Genomic DNA, 23408 nt, shown 5'->3' on the forward strand with positions numbered 1-23408 from the left:
TCCTTGTAAAATCAAATATAAACAACGAGGCGGAGTACATAATATATATATATAAATATTATCATTATATAATAGTTATAAACCGTACTGAAAATAACTGCAATACAAGTTATAATTAGCGTTCGTCATCCATAAGCGCCGCATATTTTCTGAATGAGTTCCGTCATTTGTAAATATTATTACACACATATTCCAGAGCTCGTCGACATTTTTATATTGTTTTTATTTCCTTGATATTTTCTAGGGCACTAGAGAAATAATAATAATAATAATTCAAAACAAACGTAACGCAAAGACATTTATTTTTTTCACAATCATTATAATATTATTATACGCATTACACAGACGTCACATGACCAAGTTGACACAATATTTGGTTGTCACGTGTTATTGTGACAATAATTATAAATTTATTTAAAAAAAAAAAATAAATAAACAGAAAAATTGAAATCAAACTACATTTAACTATTTAAGTATACATACTATTAACTTCTAATAACATTAATAATAGGTAAAAAATATCACAGTCAAAATATAGGTATTGCTTAAAATGTAATAGTATTTTAATCACTTATTCCTTATAGCGTTACCTATCGTTTGTCTATATAAATCAGTAATAAACAGTTGGGCAATTTTATTGTTTATTTAGATACTAGAACCGTAATCGTGGTTAACAGTAAAACGAACAACAACTAGATCGGTAACAAAACTATTCACGTTGTACGCATATATATCTACGTATTCTAATATTAAATTTTAAGTTCCTACGTATCAGTGTGTAATGTATATTGAATGTGATCGTTTGGGAAATTATTTTAAGATTTATTTTTTCATACATTCAATAAAAAAATTGCAAGTAATAAAAAAAAATATTATACACTTTATAGGCTTATAGCTAATAATTGTTTCAAATGTTGGTACTTTCTGATTGCGTTAATATTATAATGTGATATAATTTAGTCAATGAGTACTGAGTAAGTTTATACAATAGAAAAAAATATACAAGAAATATATATATATATATATGTGTATATAAAAACAACAATGTTCTATAGAAAACGCATTACTTATTAAGTTATAGCTAAACTCGGATACTACTACAAAAAAAAAAATGTTTTCTATAATATCTCTGTGATATATAGAATATAAATTAAAATATTATAATATGGTTAAAATAGGATGGGATTCACCTTGAGGACATAGCGCATTAATCATGATAATACTATAATATAACTAATATAATATGCCGTTACGTCCGATTGTGGTTTTGTACAAAAATAATGACTTAAGGCTAATATTAAACTCGAGCTTAAGAAAATTAGTAGACATTAACCTAACCTAACTCATTAACCACTTGCGCGTGTAATAAAAATACATACTATTTAAATGTTATATACATCTAGTCATGTTATATTATTGAAATTTAAAACTAAACAATTGTATAATACTTAACGTTCGATAATATGCACATTGCACATCGAAAAGGATGTTTTTTTTTTATCAAAGTATTAAAATATACCCAGTCTTGTAAAGTTTTAAAAAACTTTTTTTAGTGGTAATTTTTTTTTAACTCGAAAAATAGCTTAAAATTTCAAAATTGTGCCAAAAAGTATTATTTTATTAAAAATGAGGGAAAATATATACATAAAATGTATTGAATATTGATTTATTATTAATAATAATTATTATGTATATGTATCACCGATTGTAAATTTCCAATCACAACCCAAAACTGAAAAAAATAGCGGGAAAAAATACATATTCGAATACCTATGCATTCTGAATACAATAAAAAAGTATTCGCTACAAGACTGAGTATACCATAGTATATAAAATATAGTCAATATGTAATAATCCACGCCTATATAAGGGCTAAAAAAAAATAACATTTTTAGTTATGAATATTCGCGATAACGCTTGAAATTACAAGGGAGAGCGAATGTTTTGACGTAGAGATAAACTACAAACAATAATTCATAAATAAACAAACGAGTTACAGAGTGCGTTATTGATTTAGATTATGTGATATTGAACTTGACCGCGATTCATTTTTATAAATAGTTATTGTAATACTAATAATAATTTAATAATTTAAAGTAAAAATTTTCTGAGATTATAATATTATACCATAATATATGAACACAAGTTGGGCTCTTACGTTATACATACAAAACCATCAAAAGTTTTTAATATATATTATGAACACTCATCTAAAGTCTAAACATTGGAATTAATAGCTATATAGTTGTTTAATAGAAAATATAATTAATGTGTAATAAACTGTACAATATAATATATTAGAATAAACTCGTAAACAATAAAAAATTCGTTAGATCATTTTGAGCATATTATACAATAAATAATAATAGTATAATATATTTTTGGCCCGTATATCTTGGCGATTCGTCATCAAACGCGCATATATCGCATACCTACATAATACATATTTGTTAAATTGCTTAAACACTATGCGACTGCGGCGCCGAGATCAACAAATCTTTCCTTATTCCCTATCATTTTTCAACACTCACATGATACCGAAAAACTGTATTGATTACATAATAAATAAATAAATAAATAAATAAATAGAAATGCACTATATAGAAAGCACCAAGTAATTCCTTTTTCTCGCCATTTTCGTGTAGTTATTCGAAATATTATTATCATTAAAATGTCATGATAACAAATCATTTTGAAATTTTTATAGGATTATTAAATATTTAAACGACCAAACGTCATATTATGACACACGTCTTTAAAATTAAGCGCATAAACAAAAACAATATCAAACGGTAATGGCAAAAAATATAATTCGTTCTGACAGGGATCTCATACACATGGCATACGATAATATTCGTATTAACTCACGCACGACTATAACAACAACAACAACAATAACAACAACAATAATACTGTAGTCGGCAAAGGAGCTGATAGTATAGGATGTGTCAAACCGCGAACCCGAAGGTCGTGGATCACGAACACGCACATTCCACGACGGCCATTTCTTTCCACGTGGTCACCTTCAGCGTACTCGGGTCCGTCTCGTCGACGTGAATGATCTGCAACCGGTCCAGTTTGTTGGGCGCGCAACACGGTTTGGGCGGAGGCTGAGGAGCTTTTGTCGTGGCTGTCGCCGCGCCGCCGTGACGGACCTTTCTCCGGGACCGCCTCTCGCCGCCGCCGTCGGCCGCCACACCCGCACGGTGGTTGTTGTTGTGCTGTTTCCACAAAAGGCTCTGGATGAACGCGTGCCGGGTGGCCGGATTGTACTTGGCCGGGCACCGTCCCCGGCAAAGGCCCGCGTCGAACCACTTGGGCTCGACGATGAAATCGAAACCCGGAATGTCGGCGAAAACGACGCGCATCTCTTCCCGGCAACATTTGTTCCCTCCGCCGCCGTGCTCCGTGCCGTTGTCGTTTCCCGACGACGTGTCGACCTTGCAGTCGGTCCGACGGACGCGACCGGACGCCGCCGGCCGACGGCGCTTTTTACCTCGTCCGCCGCCCTCTCGTTTTTTCCGTCTCGTCGTTTCGCCGGGACACCGGACGTCCGCCGGACGCGGCGCGCCACCGTCCGCCGCCGGTCCGTCCAAGAAAGCGTGCAGAACGGGATGTCGGCCGTCGTCGTCGTTGCCGTCGGCCGTTTCGTCGCCGAAACGTATCGCTCCGGCCGCCGCCGGCGAATACCGCAACAACAGTTCCAGGGACGCGGCGGTCGCACCGCCGCCACGGTGACGTTTCCGCGACCGCAACAGGCGCGTCACGTCCACGTCCATCCACCGTCCACCGCCGCCCGCCGGCCACGCGAGGTCGGCGACCAGCGACGGGTTTTCCCGCAGTGCGGCGCCGCCGTTATGCTGCAGCACGACGCGGCCGTACACGCGGACTCGTACGTGAGGCGCGTCCGCGTAGATTCGCACCACCGATTTGATCACCGACGCGCGGCTGCCACCGCCCCGCGCCGCCGTATCGTAAATCGGGAACGTGACGGTCGACGTTCGTCGCGGCACGTCGCCGTCGTCGTCTGAAACACAAACACATGATATTATAATAGTGTTGTTTGATCATTATAATGCAATATTATAATTGCTCTAAGTGGAATACTGCAGTTAAAAGTTAATAGGACAGCGGAGTACCGTGTTTATCATTAATTGTATCGTTTTTACAATACCGATGTATACGTTCGGCGTTCAAAATTCTAGTCAGCTATGACTACATTCCTCTCCACTACCATGATTTTTTTTAAGATTGTGATAGTATTTGACGAAAACAATTTTATTGTGTGAAATTTTATTACAAAGTGAAAAAGTTTAATAAAATAGTAAAACCGGAAATATTAAAAAGCACCTGTTTAAAAAGTGATGACATGACTTTTCACGCCAACTCTTCTTATACCTATCTCACTAGTATCTCTCTGTGCTTAATATACGCCCATTCGTCGATAATTATTATAGCTTACTAAGGAATACACAAGTAAATCATATTTGACCTATAATATTGTATTTTATTATACACGCCCACATTTAAAAAACATACGATTGCTCATAATATAGTCATCAATCAACAATTTTAGAAAATTAAATGTGATGTATACATGGTGCATCAATGTTATTTTCTTCTAATAAATCAGATCTTAGTTTAATATTTTTATTCACAAATACATTACAATTTAAAATTTAAAATAGTTTTATTTATAAAAAAAAAATGTATTACGCACAGAGTATTGAAGAATTTAGTATGTAACCGTAGACCCTGAGGCAAAGCACCTACCTGTATTTAAATAATGTGAGAAACATTCTGTTAGTATCATAGAAAATTATCAGTTAATGATCACAAGTCACAAAGCCTTATACAATTGGGGAAATTAAATATTTAAAATTTATTTTACCAACGAACATCGTTGTGCACAATGCTAGTTGATAAACATGTCAATTTAGCACCAGTATACTGTAACCGAAATAGAAATAGCATATAAAGAAACATAATTGATTTTAATAATACATATATTATTACTTATGTACTGTGAGCTGTGACACCAGTCATTTCAATTTTGTTTGTAAAAAATATTATTATTAATATTACAAATATAAAATTACTTATTTGAAAACGATTCGTTTATGATTTAGTACAATATCTTATTTTTTTAGGATTTATTATTACCTACACAATAACATTAATACTTAATATAGACAAAGACAACAGACAATAGTGAGTGTTAAGTTTAAAATAATTATAGATAATCGGTTATATGTTAAACATAGATCTCCATTGTAGGTATTTGTTAAAGTTTAATAGATACATTATAAGTATAAGATAAGTACTTCTTAAGTCAAACTTAAAAAACTTAATAAAAATAAAAATATTGAATTCGGATACACAATTTATTACGAAATTATTTAAAAATTGAACATTGAAAACTAAAACTTTAAAGCAATAAGTACGATTTATAGTTATAATTTAATCGATTGAATTTTATCTATAACCAACTATTTTTTTGTTTATAAGACAATTAAAAGTAATAAATACCTTCTCATAAAATTAACCTAATTAAATAAAAGCCAAAAAGACAATCAAAATAATTATGTACAATTTTTTTTTTATTTTGTACTTTGATGAAGCAAGTTCAAAATATATATAATCATTAAACATTATCATAAACATAAATTATCAATGTTTTTTTATACTTGGCATATGTTTATTAGTTATTGTACATATGGTCCGAACGTTGACCGATTTTTTATTCGGCCCTTCATTCTAACAAATGTAGGTCAGATCTTAAATAAATATTTCTGATTTTATCCGCCTTATAATTTTTTTTAAAACATATTAATATGTATAATTTTTAAATCTTGATTTAAAGTATCAACTTTAAACTAATTTTACGAAGAGGTGAAAAACTTTAAGTCAAAACTCAAAAATACATCTAAATTCGCACAAAATGTACTAGTATTTAAATAAAATAAATTGTCAAATCGAGTATGCGATATTTATCGAGTATAAAACGTATGCTACATCCAGATGACCAGATATATAACAACAATGACTTAAAGTAGATAAACCATTAAAGTAAATTAGAGACAATTCATAAGGTTATTGATTGTACACTATTGAATTAGGTACTATAAGTAAAGTTAAATTACGAAATTGTATTAAATTCTTTAGTCTTAAAATGAACTAAATAGATACACGACGAATAATTAATTTGAAATTGAAACCATATTTTTAAGTTAACTTTTATTCAATTAGATATGTAAATATCCAATTTATCACTTTTATAAACCGCTTTTAAAAAAACTTAATTTGATAATCGGTAGATAAGTATTTTTTTTCAATCGTAACTAATTAAATTTAACCAAGTTGATTAAAATAATTTTTCAAACAGCTATTTTGGTGTCACCTAATTATATTGTTTTTGAACCGTTTAATTTTAATAATCGGGTTAAAAATTATTCATTGCCTAACCCAGTATCTAGCAGTGCAAATCGTTGTTCATTACGGCCGACGTAGTCAGAGATAGGTGATACTTTATTTACGAAAAACAAATAGATATACGCTATTATTATTTATGACGTATTACCTGTCGGCAGCTGCAGAGATTCATAGTTTCTGTTATCGCTGCCGAAGTGTTTCACTTGACCCCGTACTAGAATCGCGGATACGTCGTGATCGTCGTCATTATTATCATAACTCGCTGTCATTGTTACATCATCGTTGTCGGGATCGTAAAATTCTGATTCATCCACATACAATCGCCGGAAATATTCTAAATACTTGCAATGGAATTCTTCGTTGCTTATGTCCACCTGTGTTAAAGTAAAAAAAAAAACGAATTATTTTTCTCTTCTTATTTACATAATACATTATATATTAGATCTTTCAAACACATATTCGAGCGGCTTTTTGTCTTTGCTCATGTCACTGATGTGAAACTGTTCTCTGCTTCTTTCACATCATTATATTATATTATCGGTTATACCGATATTTTTCAGTGATTTTTATCGGTAGAAGTAAAGTATATATAATACGTATAAATAAAATAACAATATAATAAAATACTGCATTATCATGCCATAACATCAAGTTACTTTTATTTTTATAAGTTTCAACAATATGACTAAGTATATTATAATTTATAATTATAAATGTATGAGTATTTTATCAACTAACATAAGAGAACGCAGCATGTATCTTTTATCTATTTAATAAATGTGTATTATACCAACATTTGAGTAAAGCATTTTGTGTTGTGGTGCATAATTTGTGTTTGTGCGATCGTTTTATTCCGATATTTTAATATTTTCAAGTGAGTTATAAGTTACCCATATAAATATAAGTTTGGGAACTTAAAAGAAAAAAATAAATCGTTTTATTAAAAGCCTATACTATTAATTTTCTGATTAATTAAATTAAAAATTTTAGGTAATAAAAATCAAAAAAACTGACAGCCCAGAAAAAATTTATTTTTATTTTTAAAGCTTAAAATAATTTTACACAACTTTAAAAACCGCGTTAAATTATAATATTTTACTTTTTACATTATTATTTTTTAAATAAAAAATATTTACTAATAATAATTCAATATAATAGATAGTTTATACTACACATAAGTACGTAAGTTTATCAACAGTAGAGCAATGAACCCATCACATTTTTTTTCTATAGTCCCACATAACGCCAAAAATCCTATAAATCAAAATGAAAAAATAGGTAATTAGACTGTATTACTAAAATAAGTATTTCGATTTTCAGAAATACACCTATAATAATAATACAAAAAAACCTGATTGTAATTTGTGAAACTGCGATGCCTACATTCTTGTAAAGAAAATTTTCTTGTTTTACTAATAATTATGAAAATTTACCTAATAACAACTTATTATTTTGGGATTCGACTAAAAAAAATAGTGGCCTTGTTAATTATTAAGTTATAATATACCTAATATATTAAAAAATAAGTTAAACTAATAACAACTAAAAGTAACATTGTGAGATAACTAAAGCTCTATAAAAATTAATTAAATTTGAAATCATTATTAACTCGTAATGTATGATGGCACGACGATATTTTGTAAAAAAAAAAAAAATAATAACAAATCGTTGTTTACAGAAGCTCGGTCACGTTGTATAGTTTTTTAGACATTATTTTACTGAACATTGACTATATCGAATTCTAATAAACTAATATTTATCGATTATATCATTAAACGATTTACCATGTTTTATATAGGTACTTACGTAAACTGATAGCTGATAAATGTATGGGTAATGGGTTTGTTGAGTGTATATATTTTATATTATAGTATATATTGTGTCTGAAACAATTTCGGATCCATTAGGTAGGCACTTTATTTAAATACCATAATGATGTTATACCAGACGAATTGCGATTATGAATGAAATAACGGAATTAATCTATTTTAACGATTTAGGCATGCCGTGCCATGACGTGTTACACTAATTATAGTTGTTACGAAACATAATAAATTTATACTCAGTTTAATATGTATACATTTATTTTTTAATTTCATAATAATATTGTTTTATATGCTTTATCTGTTTTACAGTTGTCCTGCCATATAAATAACCATCATCGCAATAAATAGTTTCGTGTATGCATAATAATAATAAATCGAACGACGCACTCGTAATCTCTCCAAAAATATTATAGCACAAATACTTTAAAATTCGTCTATGCTATATAAAACGTATATGAGAAAAAAATAAATCAGGATTTTGTATTAGGTAATTAATTCATAATAATAAAAATATGATTTATTTCCTTCATTGCAGAATTGTAATATTGTACAAGAATAAATCTATACAAATTTTAAAATTATACGGTTCTTATTTTTGTATCAACAATTTAATTCATAAATAGGTAATTCAGTAATTTTTTTTTAAATCACTTAAACGCATTTCTCAGATATTTTACAAATAAATATGTTCATATTTGTATGAAATATTTTTAATTTAGTATATTTAATAATAAAAAATGTATTTAATTTATATATTAATCGACACTGTTCTTTTTAATTTTAGAATGGAATTACGACATAATGTGTAAGTATATTTTATCGTTCAATTTAAATGATTAAAAAATGGTATCTTATTAGAAAAGTTTACCGATGGATAATAATAACAATTAATAATATAGTTGACATAATGGGAAACTTAAATTAAAATTCTAAATTCCGACGAGTATTTTTTGTCTTTTGAATGTTTTTAAAAACGTAACATGCATTCGCGACTTATTCGCCTATAAATATATAAATAAGTATTAAATACAGTGTAATAATATATTGACTATATTGGGATGCCGAGATTTTTAAATTGACATATACATAATATTATAATAAAACACATGTCACATAACTACTACATGTTTATACGTCGGAAACGATTCTACTTAAAAAAAAGAGTCGTACCTATGCATAAAAAATATGTATAATAGTTTTTTTTGTAGTTTTTTTTTATATTTACATACCTATTCAGAATACGTCATTTATTACCTCCTAATTGGTTTTTTCGACGCAAGTCACAAGGTACAACGCGTAGCATTTGTATTATATGGTACCTATATATGTTACATATATATTGTTTAATAGATAACGAGGAACTTGTATACAAGCCTAAATATTTTGATTATATTTGTATACATAAATTCCTTCTTAATGGATGCACGCAGTCACAATTTAAGTAGGTATATAGTATAATAATTATAGTATTATAATTTGAAAAAGGAATAGGAGGATTCTAACAACGAAACTAATGTATCGATCGTTATACTATTATTATGTATTGTGCACGAAACGCATTAATGGTATTTGTCAAGAAGCGGTATAAACTTTTTTTATATTTTTAACAATTAAAATCCCATAATTCTTTTAGTTTACGTAACCCGCATTTTTAAATTTAGATGAGCATAATATAGTATAATATACATCTTTATGTCACTGAAACAATTTATTGATGTTATGATTGTTTTTTTCCTATTAACACTTTAATGGTCACACATTCTTGTATCTATTATACGAATTAATGAATATACCACCAATTAATGATATCGAAAACCAGTAAACTTCACTAATACCTGTACCTACATATTATATTGTTATATCTAATTTATAAAGAATCTTAGACTTCATACTGTAAACATAAAGCAACGAAACAAAATAAATATGTATAAGATACGCCTTAAGTTCCGGAAGCTAAAATAATAAAAATTATACTCATACATCAGTTAGATCAGGGGTCGGGAACTATGACTCCAGAGCCGCATAAGGCTCATTGCGTGCAATCTATGGCTGTTTGGAAAATGCATCAATATCTATACTACAATATGTTTTTTTTGTTTTAACCATAGCGTCTCTTTGAAAATCGCAGTCAAGCAATTCTTTTTTAATGGCTTATTTATACGAAAAGGTTCTCGACCCCTGCTGGGTTAGGTTCTTATAAAATAAAATAATAAAATAAAAGCTTGTTAAAAATGTGATTCCTTGTAGTGTGATATTTTTAAATTTGGACTAAGAGTTTATGAAACAATCATTTATTATAATATATATAAAAAAAGTTTCAAGTATAAAAACATCTTAGATATCTCTAGCACACTCAGCATATTATACCTAAATAATAAGTCAGAGACATGTAATAATTCAGTAACACCAATCAAATTTAAATATAATAAAACCTTAATGGTATTTTATAATATTAACTAAAAAATTTACAATTATTTTAAACTATATATGAAAAAAAAATAATTTAATAAATTATTATATGGACTTAAAAATGTTCGACTTAATAAAGTACACGCATACCAAACTAGTGATAGAGGTAGATATGGAGACACTGTGCAATGTGCATATATATATATATATATATTAGCTATTTTGGAATTTCTATCTATAAGAACTACTTATGGGGGATCTTGTATTATATTTTTAAGTTTTAGGTGCAAAAATTAAAAATATATTGGATTTTTATAACTATAAAATAGTTTGAGGTATAGACAATTCAACGAAATTCTAAGCCCAAACGTTTATTAAAATTTAAATCAATTTTTTTGACCAATAACACAGTTTTTAATAATATTTTATATTATTACAGATAAAAAAAATCTAATTTGTAATTATGCCATCAATAGAATATGCTATTAAATTGAAGTTATTAAAATAAAAATATAATATACTGATAATGATTAGTAAAACTGTAAGATAAATGCACCACGGTACAGATTGTTATCAGATTGTTTCATTAGTCATACTATGGTAAATATATTCACATACTGCATTTATATGCAGATTAAATATTAATTTATGAATAGTTTTTTACAAAAATAAAAAGTACATTGTATCAAAAGTCACTAATTATAAATTTGGCTGTTAACATAATACCTGTTCTGTAAGTGTTGTATGTTAAAACTTTGTATAACGCGAGTATGGCAAATAAGTCGTTTTAATGTCGTTTAACTAAATTATAACCAATTTATTAATATTGTATATAATATTATAATATTATAATAAAGACAATACAAAGTCGATAGGTATATAAATATAGCAATAATGAAGTAAAACTATGTTAAGTAAGTTGTATGTAAATATTTGTACAGCTTAATTATTATTGCTTTAGGTTTTTTAAAACTAAAATATTAAATTTACTAAGTTTCTACAAACCATTAAGACAACTTTTATTTGGTCATATAATTTTAATTACCTGCGAAATTTATAATTAATTTAATTAAAAAAACAAATAATAATAATAATATGAAATAAATATGTTTCTGTTTTTTTTTTTTTTTGTTGTTATTTATACTTAGTTATTGTTTGTAATAATAATGTAAATTTTTTCAATTCGCCTAATTCTGTTTTTATAAGAATTTCTTCCTTTTAGACCTAAGGTTCTATAGTTTATATGTTGTAGGTACTTCAAAATTTTATAGATGCTTAAATTTGAATTATTTTTTTTGACGTATCGATGAATTTAAAGATGTTTGAATGTGCAGAATAGAAGTAACTATTGAACTTGCAGTGAAATGCAATTAGTTGTTAGTTCTACAAAAGAGAGTTATATGTTAATAAATATTAAATAGTATTATTAAATGTTATTTTGCCTTTTTTGAAAGTCTTGATCGGGAACCAACAATTCAAATGTTTGTCTATGCGTACTTGGTGTCATTTAAAATTTCAAAAATTATCAATGTAGATTGTAGGTATATAAATACAATAATATACCCACACATTACCATTTATTGCGAAACAGTATGTTATTATTATTCATTTTAAATATATTTATCTACCTATATATACTTTCCAATCGTTCGAGCACCGTGTGCAATCATTGTTTCATTACTGTTCACCTTATAAACTGTGTAAGATAGGCGCCTTATAATAAACTAATATGCCGAGAGCCAAGGTGTTAGTGAGGAAATGATTGTGAGTTTACATAAGTATACTCACAAACATATATTCCATGTATAATAATAAATGGAATAAGAGGATTATATGTATAGGTATATAAGGTCCCCCACACTCACGTGTATCAAACCTGGACGTGTATTTAAAATGTAATATATTATACTAGAGTCAAACGAGAAATACGTGATTACTGATTAACATCGACTATACATTGACCACTGACTATAATAATATAATAATGTACTAATTTAATACTATACTTATCTGGCATCTGCCTACCAAACGATTATCATACAGTATATGCGACGTCGTCTATGCTGTGCGGCGATTTGAAAATTTCTAATCCTATATTAGTTTATTAGTATATTTGGGCGCGTAAAATTTATGACCAAACGGCGCCGCCGCTTAAAAGTCATTGAAACTGAAAACATTAAAGAGAAGCGCGCGCGTATATATTACATAGTAATAACATTAATACATATAATATATAATACCTGTATAGTATATATTATTTTATCTATACCTATACCAATAAACAAAATACGGATGTGAGCTGATACGTTTTAGATTTCAAATCGTATATAATAAACGTATAACTTAACTAGAATGCAAGGCAGGACAGTGGACATACACTTATTAACGAACTGAGAAGTTCGTAGAAGTGTTATAGTATAATATTTTTATTTTTATTATTAACTTGACTATGATTTTTTCAAGGATTAATAAATTAGTTTTATTCATTTATCAATTTAATTATTAATTACATCATGTTGAATATTATTATGAAAATGTACATTTTTCTTCATTAAAATTGATCGGATATTTATATTTGTTAAGCCCAAATAGTAGTAAGTAATAACTAATAATAAAAAAAAAACTAATAAATATTTACTAAAATGCAACTAATACTAATGAATAATGACAATTGCTCAAAGCAAAGACGATTATAGACCAAACTGTTACCATGTTCTATAATACAAGCATTAGCTTAAAGAAGATGTACAGATTATATTTAATATTTATTGATGTATATAATCTAATTAATGTATTTAATTGTTTGTTTGCAAATTAAATAATTAAAAAAATATTAATAATAATAAAAATTCCGCAGGACAATCATTACTCACCTCACATGTTACATCTAAAAAATTCCTAGGCAGTTCAGGATTTGAAATCCTTTAACCTTAAATATATGTAAATTTAAAATATTCGATTCTCTAGTGGGTTAATCAGAATTAAAAAACAAATAAAAATAAAAAGTACAAATTCTAGCCAATCACGACAACAGCACTCAGGAGCTCCACTATCACAAGGTATGGGTAACCGTCAATAAATAGATCTATACATACATTATAATTGTTGGTATAATCCAAAAAGCCTAACCTTCTTCCGTTTTATATGGATTTAAAACTTATGAATTCTAAAAATCGGTAAACCGGCATCGGTCCATTCTCAAAAATATCCACAGGTATACCAAACACAATACGCGACGATAATTTAAAGGGATCGTAATGCATAGATAATGTACATAGAATCACGTTAAACCATATAAAAATCGTATATACATCCCAACTATCGATGTAGAGTTAAATACTATTGTTTTGTTATACACGATAATAACGTGAATTGACAATAAAAATCGTCTAACGTATATACATTTATTTTATTATTTTCATTCGTCAAATATCACACTACACGACATCCCGAGGCTAAACTGTCTCACCTTACCCTGTAAAAGTAAATCCGTGTAGATTCACCCGTCTGCATAATAAATACATACGCATACGCGTATTATAACAATATATTATTATGATGTGATATAGTATAAGTTACCGGTATTGTACTTGTTATTACTTATTATTTAATACATTTATTGCCCTCGTTTACACTGTTGTAAATACTTTTGAACGTATTTTGTATATCTGACCTCCTTTCCTTATGACCTTAGATAAGGCATACCTCATATATCGCGAAACGTAATACAATATTATTATAAACATGAAAATCAAAGACATTAGGTAACATTATGAAATATTAATTAAGCGTATAGATTGCTGCATTCATCAATGCAGCCACGCGATCACCTTAAAGCCACCTCCCTCCAAATTTACACCCCCCTTCCGATGTGCACGGTAATATATATACAAGTATAATATCTAAAAAAAAAAAAAAAATACCTTGGTCATGTCCGGCAACTTTTCCAGTTTCAGCCCTTTGATTATGTTGCGACCCAGTTCGGTGAGGTGGACGTTGTGCTGCTGCTGCTGCTGCAGGTGTTGCTGGTGTCGGTCGTCGTCTGCGGCTGCCGCACAGGTCACCGCCGTCATGAAATCGGCTAGCCGGAGGACGATCAAAAGCACGGCGAATCGGACCGCGCGACCGACGACCGGCACGTGCGACCACCAGACGTCGGCGCTGCCCATCACAATAATATTGTTTCGAGTCACGAGCCGGTCGACGGGCAGCGTCTCACGCTGTTATACGATTGTCGCGGCGTAGATCTGAACGTCGTCCGTCAGTGAACGCGGTCCGTAAAAAATGTACGAAAACGATAATAATTTATCACGATACTATGCGTTTGCGGTTCGCGCGCAAGCGGTCGTATTGCTATATATCGTACACGACCACGGTCCGGGAAGCGATGATGGTGCACGCGACCGCGGTCCAGAGTTATACTCCGTCTATAGCTGCGCGCGCGGGCGGCGAGAGTGCGTTATTCGTGCGCGGAGGATCCGGTGTGTGGTGCGTGGTCGGTTGTTCGCGCGACCGCCGTGCACGGTCGTTAATGCGGACTGAACGCGTGCGACGGACGGACCGCACGTTTTATATACGCCGCGACGTCAAAGTACAATATTTTTATTATTACTATTATTGTTATTATTATTATTATTTTGTTGTTGTTGTGGCGGCGGCGGTGGCGGTAGAGATCGTTTGTACACTACCGGCGCCCGCGAAGAAGAAAAGTAAAATAAATAAATATTATTAGACGCGAGGCACACGCGTAGTCCGCACGCACTGACATGCACGCACTCGATCGCCGCTCGTTCACCGGCCGCCGCCGCCACCGAGGTTCTCGTGACGATTCGGTATTTCGGTGTGACGACGATGACGTATCGTCGTCGTCGTCGTCGTCACTGCGCTCGGGTCGCCTAATTATATTGTTTCGTAAACGTATTCCGTACGTATATCCATAGAGAATGCAACAACTCGAGTGCGTGCTCGTGTCCCCAGGTGGGAAAGGGCGCGGACACTCCAGAAAATCTCTATTACTCCCTCCCACCACCTCGAACGAGGCGTCTGTTTGTAGTCGTCGTGTGTCAGTATTGGTATTTGGTACTTATTTTTATTATTTATTATTCTTTTTTTTTTTTTTTTTTATCCGTTTCTGTTTCAACGAGACGAGCGCATTACGAAATAGCCGATTCGAGTAGGTATATACCTACAACAGGTACCGCCGCTATTGATCGATATAATTACGATCGTCGGTTTGTAGAAACGGACACGTGGGCGTCCAAGTCGAATTTTTTCATATGCGCGCCGATGCGAACATATTTTCTGGTTGTCATTGAGTACTATATGACATAATATTACACACGCGTGTTAATATATAATATGGCTACATGATTACTGATAAATGATAATTGATCGATTAAAATTAAATATTCCAATCTAAATTAAATTCTATGTGCCTAGCTATGGTTTATTACTATTTAGCGCACGTGCCTGGTAAATCTATTAAATGCGTTACAGGCACTGCAGGCGGAGTGCAGCTATTGCAGTCGCTACATCGTTACTTACTGCAGCTCCGTTCAGCTTGTGCGGTAGCCAATCGTCACTTACACCAGTGCTAAGTACCCAGTGACCACTTTCCACCTAAATTATTATAATATACATCCAAAATAACTTTTTTTTACGAATTATTCAATTATTCAAGTTCCATTGTCGATATGGTTATCGGTGATTCAAATTAAAATATTTTTGTGAACGGAACCGGGGCTGTGAGAACGGCCTACTGCACAGCTCCTCCCATGCTACCTCCTCCTATTGTGCGTCTTATGCGTGTATGCGAATGCATTTGCAGGTCATCCATCGCTGCTGCTAATGTCGTCGATGAGTTGACTGCCGTGACCGTCGTAGGTACTTATATTTAACCATATATTACATACACGCAAACAAATCCATTTGTACTTAAACTACTTTACGTAGGTACATTATTATATTTAGACATAATCATATTATATTATAGTGGTAACTGACATTTATACAATGTGAATTAGTTCTAGCGTGGAAAAAACAAATAACTTTGTGATGGTCAGTCGTGACATTTTATTTAAAAATTAGGTTAAAAATTAATAAAAAAAGAGTCCTAAGTAAAGAACTATTTTATTTTTCAAATACTATAGGTAAGTACATGTTATAGTGAATCACAATTATTGTAGGTATAACTTCTTAGTTATTAGTACCTACACATTTTTCTTGAGTGTCAACATAGTAAAAGTTTCTATTATTAAACTTTCAATTAGTTAAGTTAATTTTTATTCGTTAAATCCTGCGTAATAGCACTGAATATAAGTGAATCAAGTTTATAAAAATTACAATAATATACGAAACTAATTAATGAGAATTGAAAAATTAATACATTTTTAATGATTCAATAATTATAATTTATATTTTCCATCTCACTAGCATAAAATATGTTATTGATATGTAATTATGTAAAAAATAATGTAGTAACTTAGAAGTTATTATGAACATTTTCGGAACATTTAAGTATTTTTGTTTTTTACGCACACACACAATTAAGAAACAATTGTATATATTTAAAACTATAGAAAGATTACAATAGACTATTGTGTGTTGTATATTACACTTTAAACAACTAACCACTATATAGGTGCAACAGTTTTAGAAGATAGATATACTAAAGATAGAAAATTGTAGAGCGATTTTGTGACAGCTTCAAAACCTTTCGGTGAGCCATGTGGCAAAATAAAAGAATATACACTTTAAAATAGTATACTTTCAAATAAAGAAATCTATGTACGTATACATTTAAGTCGTATTTTTATATAATTCATCGATTTATTGTGTTGACATTGATTTTAACTAAATATATCTTTGTAGCGTGTCCATCACTTTTGACATTCGAAGAGTGTAATATTGTATTCTGTTAGCCTACAGAAGATAATATAACTCAAAATGCAGAAATGAACGTTTTCCGCTCAGATTACTGTTTATCGTTTATAATTAAATCGATTCAGTTATTATACTTATTAGTTATTTACTTTTTTTAGACTGCTAGACGCCGGCAGACAGGGTCTGTCAATGGAAATTACTTGAAAAAAAAACTTCTAACGAATAGATATTATAGTATATATTACCTAAATCTTCGGCGGCGATTTCGCCTCGATCATTGCCATATATGTCGTCACGACGAGAATAATAAATTATCGCAGCGCCGCGCACTAAATAGGTTTAATATAATATATACGCTATAACACGTATTGACTATATTATAATGCCGTTTGTTCGGATAATAGTGTAATACTATATATATTATATTACTTAGATATTATTTATTTTACAGTGAATTAAGTATATATATAATATATATATATATATGAGTATATATACGTATGATTATATGAATAATGAAGTTATACATATTATATTGGTATATTAAGTTTGCGCTATGTTTACGCGATAAAAAAAAAAAAAAAAATTACCAATCCGGTATTACATAAAAAAATCGTTACGAATGATAATTCTCAGAAGTACCTGCCACAGAGTCTACGCCAGTCGACGCATAATATAATGATCAATAATTATATTTTATACGTCCGCGAAAACACCAGTAGGGTAGTAGACACCGACTGATACAGTAATAACAGGCGGCTGATCTAACTATGTTACATAGGTACGTAATACATATAAATAATAATTATTGTGAATCGTATCTCGTTATTATTTTATTATACACCAATATGTATATTGTGCACACGTACCTGAACAGTATTATTATACACGTCTTGTAGGTAGCAGACGGCTAGCGCAATAATAATAATAACAACATTATAACGTGTCGTGGACAAAGTAGGAGGTGGCGACTGTACGATATTATCCAGGTTTACGCACGCGTCCTGTGTGCGCTCGGGTCTACCTTGATGTATTGAAATAATACATTATAATAATGACCGTACGTGCGTTTAATTGGCAAACGGCGGCGGCAACGACGAAAAACGGATGTATCATACGCGTATTTTTACTTTTTACTTTTTCTTCTACTCGTACAACTCATTGTAATTTCCGCGGAAACCAGATTGACTCATACCATCCATAATAGTAGGTACCTATATCATTATAGTGCCGGGCCGCCGAACGCTATACAACAAGAGTAATTATTAGGTCTTGAAAAGAATATAATTTTTTGCACTTGGAATAGATATTTAAACTCGAACTCTCGAGTTGTTTTAATATTAAACATATTACGTTTAGTCGCAATACTATTTCTTATAAGCGTATTTGAAATTCATCAACACAATGAGTATTTTAAAATTATTATGCATGATTTTTACTTATGGCTTAGAAATGTAGAACAAGGTTTGTAATAAGTTGATTTTAGTTCTTATAATAATTAGACGATTTTGAAAATACATAGACGCAATTTAGCGGAGTGCGATAATATTTTATAGTGGATAAGTGTAAAAATAATATTACATTTTATTCATGTTATTATTATACTACGAGTTTTTTGACCCAGAGAATAAATTTTTATGAACATTTATAGGAAAAAAAACAAAAACCTCGTTCCTTTTATCGCGAATAGAAAATGCTAATTTAAACTTTTGTGAAAATTTCAAGTTTTCGTGGCTATATTTAAATTACAATAAAATAAGAAATTCGATTTTGTTAAAAACTTTCTTCACTAAATAATTCCAGTTTATTCTAATATTTTTACTTTTAACCCTTTTAAGTTCTAACTAAATCTTATTTGATACTATCAATTTTTTCGAACTATAACAAGTGTCTTCAGACACATTAAAAATAAGAGTACATAATTATAAAATTAATACATACAATTGCTATGCTATGTTTAAATATCTAATAAGTAATTTCAATTAAAATACTGAATTTTAAATGTCTATGTATAAATAAAAAAAATACCTTTATAGTATTATTTTATTTCAATGTCAATTTATAAAAAACTTTCTATATTTCAATGCCGAATATTCGTTTTTAAAGTACTATAAAATAAGAAAGTTGATTTTGTCAAAAACTTGATTTGCGTAAAAATTTCCATTTTTCTCCAAGTTTTTTCTTTTAATTTTTCCCACTAGGTATATTAAAAATAACTGTATATTTTTAATTTTGACCTCTCGACATTATAATCTAGATACACTTTCCTATGTAAAAGATATTGAAATTGAAAAAAAGAGTAATTTTTTAAATATCAATTGTATATGGGTACATACATAAAAAACATCGTTGTAAAATAAACACATTCATATCCCCTCTCGGGCTTCTCGGAATCAAAAATTAATTATTATTATTTATTGTATAATAAATAATGAAACTCATTATTAAAAGTTGTGTACCTTAAATGAAACTTTAATGATATGTATACAAAACTAAAAATTGTAAATGCAAAATATGTATTATAATTTGTATGATATTTTATACTTAAATTTAAATAAATTTAAATTTTTATAATTTAACTATATCAATCATTTAAATCTAAAAGATAGATCTGAAATATTATGGCTTATTAACCCATACATTAGTGAAAATAGAAATGTAGGTATTGTTAAATAAAATAAGTTAATCTTCTAGTACAGTAGTTCTAAACCGGGGCGACATGAACCCAGCTTAGGGGTGACATGAACAATCAACGAGGAAAGGGAAAAATCGGGTAAGTTGGTACCGCTCTGCTGTACATTAGGTGCCGTGTGGATTACTATTATATATTATAGGAGTGTTAAATTTGAATTCAACGATAGGTATCATTGTATACGAAAAACGATTCTGAACGAAGATGATTTGTCAGCCTAGGATATATAATATCTAGTAGTCGGCGAAAAAGGTGGATTATGTTTTAATGGCCTGAATACACCAAAATTTAAATTCTTTTATAATTATTGTAAGCTTAACTTATGAAAAATCTTATATTACATTTTCAACTCTTAGCTACTTATGCAAAATTTTTTTATGAATTATACCTACAAAACAATTTGCAAATATTCATGATTTTAACGAATTTTTGTCAATATTTGAACTTCAAATGCTGATAAAAAAAATTGTGACTAATTGTTCAGAATCTAAAATAATATTGTAAAATGTACAAATATTTTTTATCGATTATAAAAAATTATTATTCTCATTTGTTATAACATTGTTTGAGCCACATACGTATTTTACGGGATATTGTGATCCAAGATATTGTCTGCCATAAAAGTCCATTAGGTTAAATAATGTCGGTCCAACTGTTGGAAAATGTTTACTTTTGACCTTTATAATGTACCAAGAATATTCACTTTTCCATCGGAAACCACCAACAAAGTTAACATTTAAGTATATTTAAAGTAAATCACGTCTACTTTTCCAATTGTGAAAAACTTATGTAGCACTCAAAATAATACTCAATATCATTTTAGAACAAAAATACAAGATAGAATTAAAATTTATAAATATTGTTTTTTTTTTTTTTAAATCATATTTTAAAAGAACATTCATGTATGAAACTTTAATAGAAATTGTAATTTTACCTATATATTTTTAGATTCTGAACGAAGTGATGAATGTAGTGATTTTACAATGGTGTGTGTTTTTTTTTGTGTCTGTGTACAGCATAACTAGTCGAAATAATGCTCCAATTTCAAACAATGGGGGTGGTTTCCGATGTAAAAGTGAATATCCTTGGTGCATTATAGAGGTAAAAAGTTAACATTTTCCAACAGTTTTCAAAAAAATCGAGAAAAACAAAAAAAAAATGACGGAAAAACGGCAATTTTTACGCAAAACCAGTTTTCGACCAAATCGATTTTTTTTTATGGTTGTAATTCAAAAACTAATAACTGAAAATACTTGAAATTTTCACCAAATGTTAATGTCAGTAGTATCCGTATATAGTTAAATTTTCAAAAAATTTTGACTTTTTTTGAGTTATTTATAGACCACTGAAATTTTCGATTTTTTTGAGAAATTTTTTTTAAAGTGTCGATAAAAAATTTTTGGATGACCAAAAAGTTTTGAAAATTTAATACAAGGTTCCTTATGAGTTGTTTTTAATGTAGCTAAAAAAAATTAAAAATCGTTAGTCACAATTTTTTTTTATAGGCGTTTTTAGTTCAAATTTTTACGAAATCTGTCGAAAACGCGAAAATTTGCAAGTAATTTTGAAGTTGATAAATCATAAAATTTTTTTCTTTTATAACTAAGTTTTGAAAATTTGGTACAAGGTTCTCCATACATTTTTCTTCAAATATCTGTAAAAAAAACTCTACCGGATTCAGACAAAAAATTTTTATGAGTGTTTGAAATTTAAATTTTTACAAAAACCGCGTTAAATAACAGTTTAGCCTCAAACGATTTTTGATATTTGTTATTATTCAAAAAGTATAAGTCGTAGATACTTGAAAATTTTACCAGTTATTAAGATTCGCGTTTTCTTTACGTGATTTAAATTTCAAAATATTTTGACTTTTTTTGAGCTATTTATAGACAACTGAAATTTTCAATTTTTCTGAAAAAATATTTTTGAAGTGTCGATAAAAATTTTTTGGCCCTATCAAAATACTTAAAAATTTAATACAAAGTTCCTCATATGTTATTCTTATAGTGATTAAAAAATTATAAGAATACATAGGCACAATTTTTTTTTATTAGCATTTGAAGTTCAAATTTTGACGAAAATTCGTCAAAATTATGAATATTTGCGAAATATTTGAAGTTGAAAAATCATAAAATTTTTTGTGTTTATAACTAAGGATTAAAAATACAACACTAAGTTTTCCATAAGTTTACCTTCAAGTATCTATAGAGAAAACTCGAAGCATCATTATAGGAAAAATTTTAAGTGCGTTTGAATTTTAAATTTTAACGAAATAGCGTAACGATAACGATTTATCCTCAAACGATTTTAAATATTTGTTATTATTCAAAAAGTATAAGTCGTAGATACTTGAAAATTTTACCAGTTATTAAGATTCGCGTTTTCTTTACGTGATTTAATTTTCAAAATATTTTTTAATATAAGCTGGTTTTTTTAAACCACCTTTTTTACCAACCACTAGAAATTATATCCTAGGCTGACAAATCATCTTCGTTCAGAATCGTTTTTCGTATACAATGATAACTATCATTGGATTCAAATTTAACACTCCTATAATATATAATAATGATCCATACGGCACCTAATGTACAGCAGAGCGGTACTCACTTGCCCACTTTTTTTATATTATTTGTGAATAACTAATTTGAATTTTAAATTAATAATGTATATGTTTATTAAGTATAATATTATACTTCCAATTTAAATTATTTTATACATTGTTCTGAAATTTTTTCTTTTTGAAATTTTCTTAGACTGTTTTACTATCTACGATTTAAGTAGGTACAATTAATGTGCATGCGTTAAATGAAACACATTATTAAAGATAATGACATATATCTGTGCAAAGACGTTTAAAAATGTTTTTTTGCTATTATTTCCTTTCAGCCATCATATTTTTATTTTTATTTTTTGGTTTACGTCATAATGTTTATATATATATAATAGTATTATAACTATATATATATATATATAGTTAGCATCGTTTCTATTTTATGATGCCTGTTATCGAAAAAACTACGAAAAGATGTAAATATCGTATTCACACATTCCATAGGTAGGTACTGGACACGACAGCATAAGTTGTGTATATATATGTACATATATGTAAAGCACTTCGAAACACGTTGGGTCGTAATATTATACCTATAATAATATGTATTATTCAA

At 29.5% G+C, this 23408-nt stretch overlaps 1 protein-coding gene across 1 annotated transcript; it reads right to left on the bottom strand.

Moving 5' to 3' along the window:
• Positions 1-285: 285 nt before the first annotated feature.
• Positions 286-16703, bottom strand: LOC114129283 (uncharacterized). The gene is made up of 3 exons (XM_050207396.1): positions 14591-16703; positions 6581-6806; positions 286-4027 (listed from the first exon to the last, which is right to left on the bottom strand). Exons 1-3 carry the CDS (start codon positions 14834-14836, stop codon positions 2976-2978), a joined length of 1524 nt encoding a protein of 507 aa, XP_050063353.1. The 5' UTR covers positions 14837-16703; the 3' UTR covers positions 286-2975.
• Positions 16704-23408: the final 6705 nt, after the last annotated feature.

This window comes from Aphis gossypii, chromosome X (genome assembly GCF_020184175.1).
Source record: "Aphis gossypii isolate Hap1 chromosome X, ASM2018417v2, whole genome shotgun sequence".
NCBI lineage: Eukaryota > Metazoa > Arthropoda > Insecta > Hemiptera > Aphididae > Aphis > Aphis gossypii.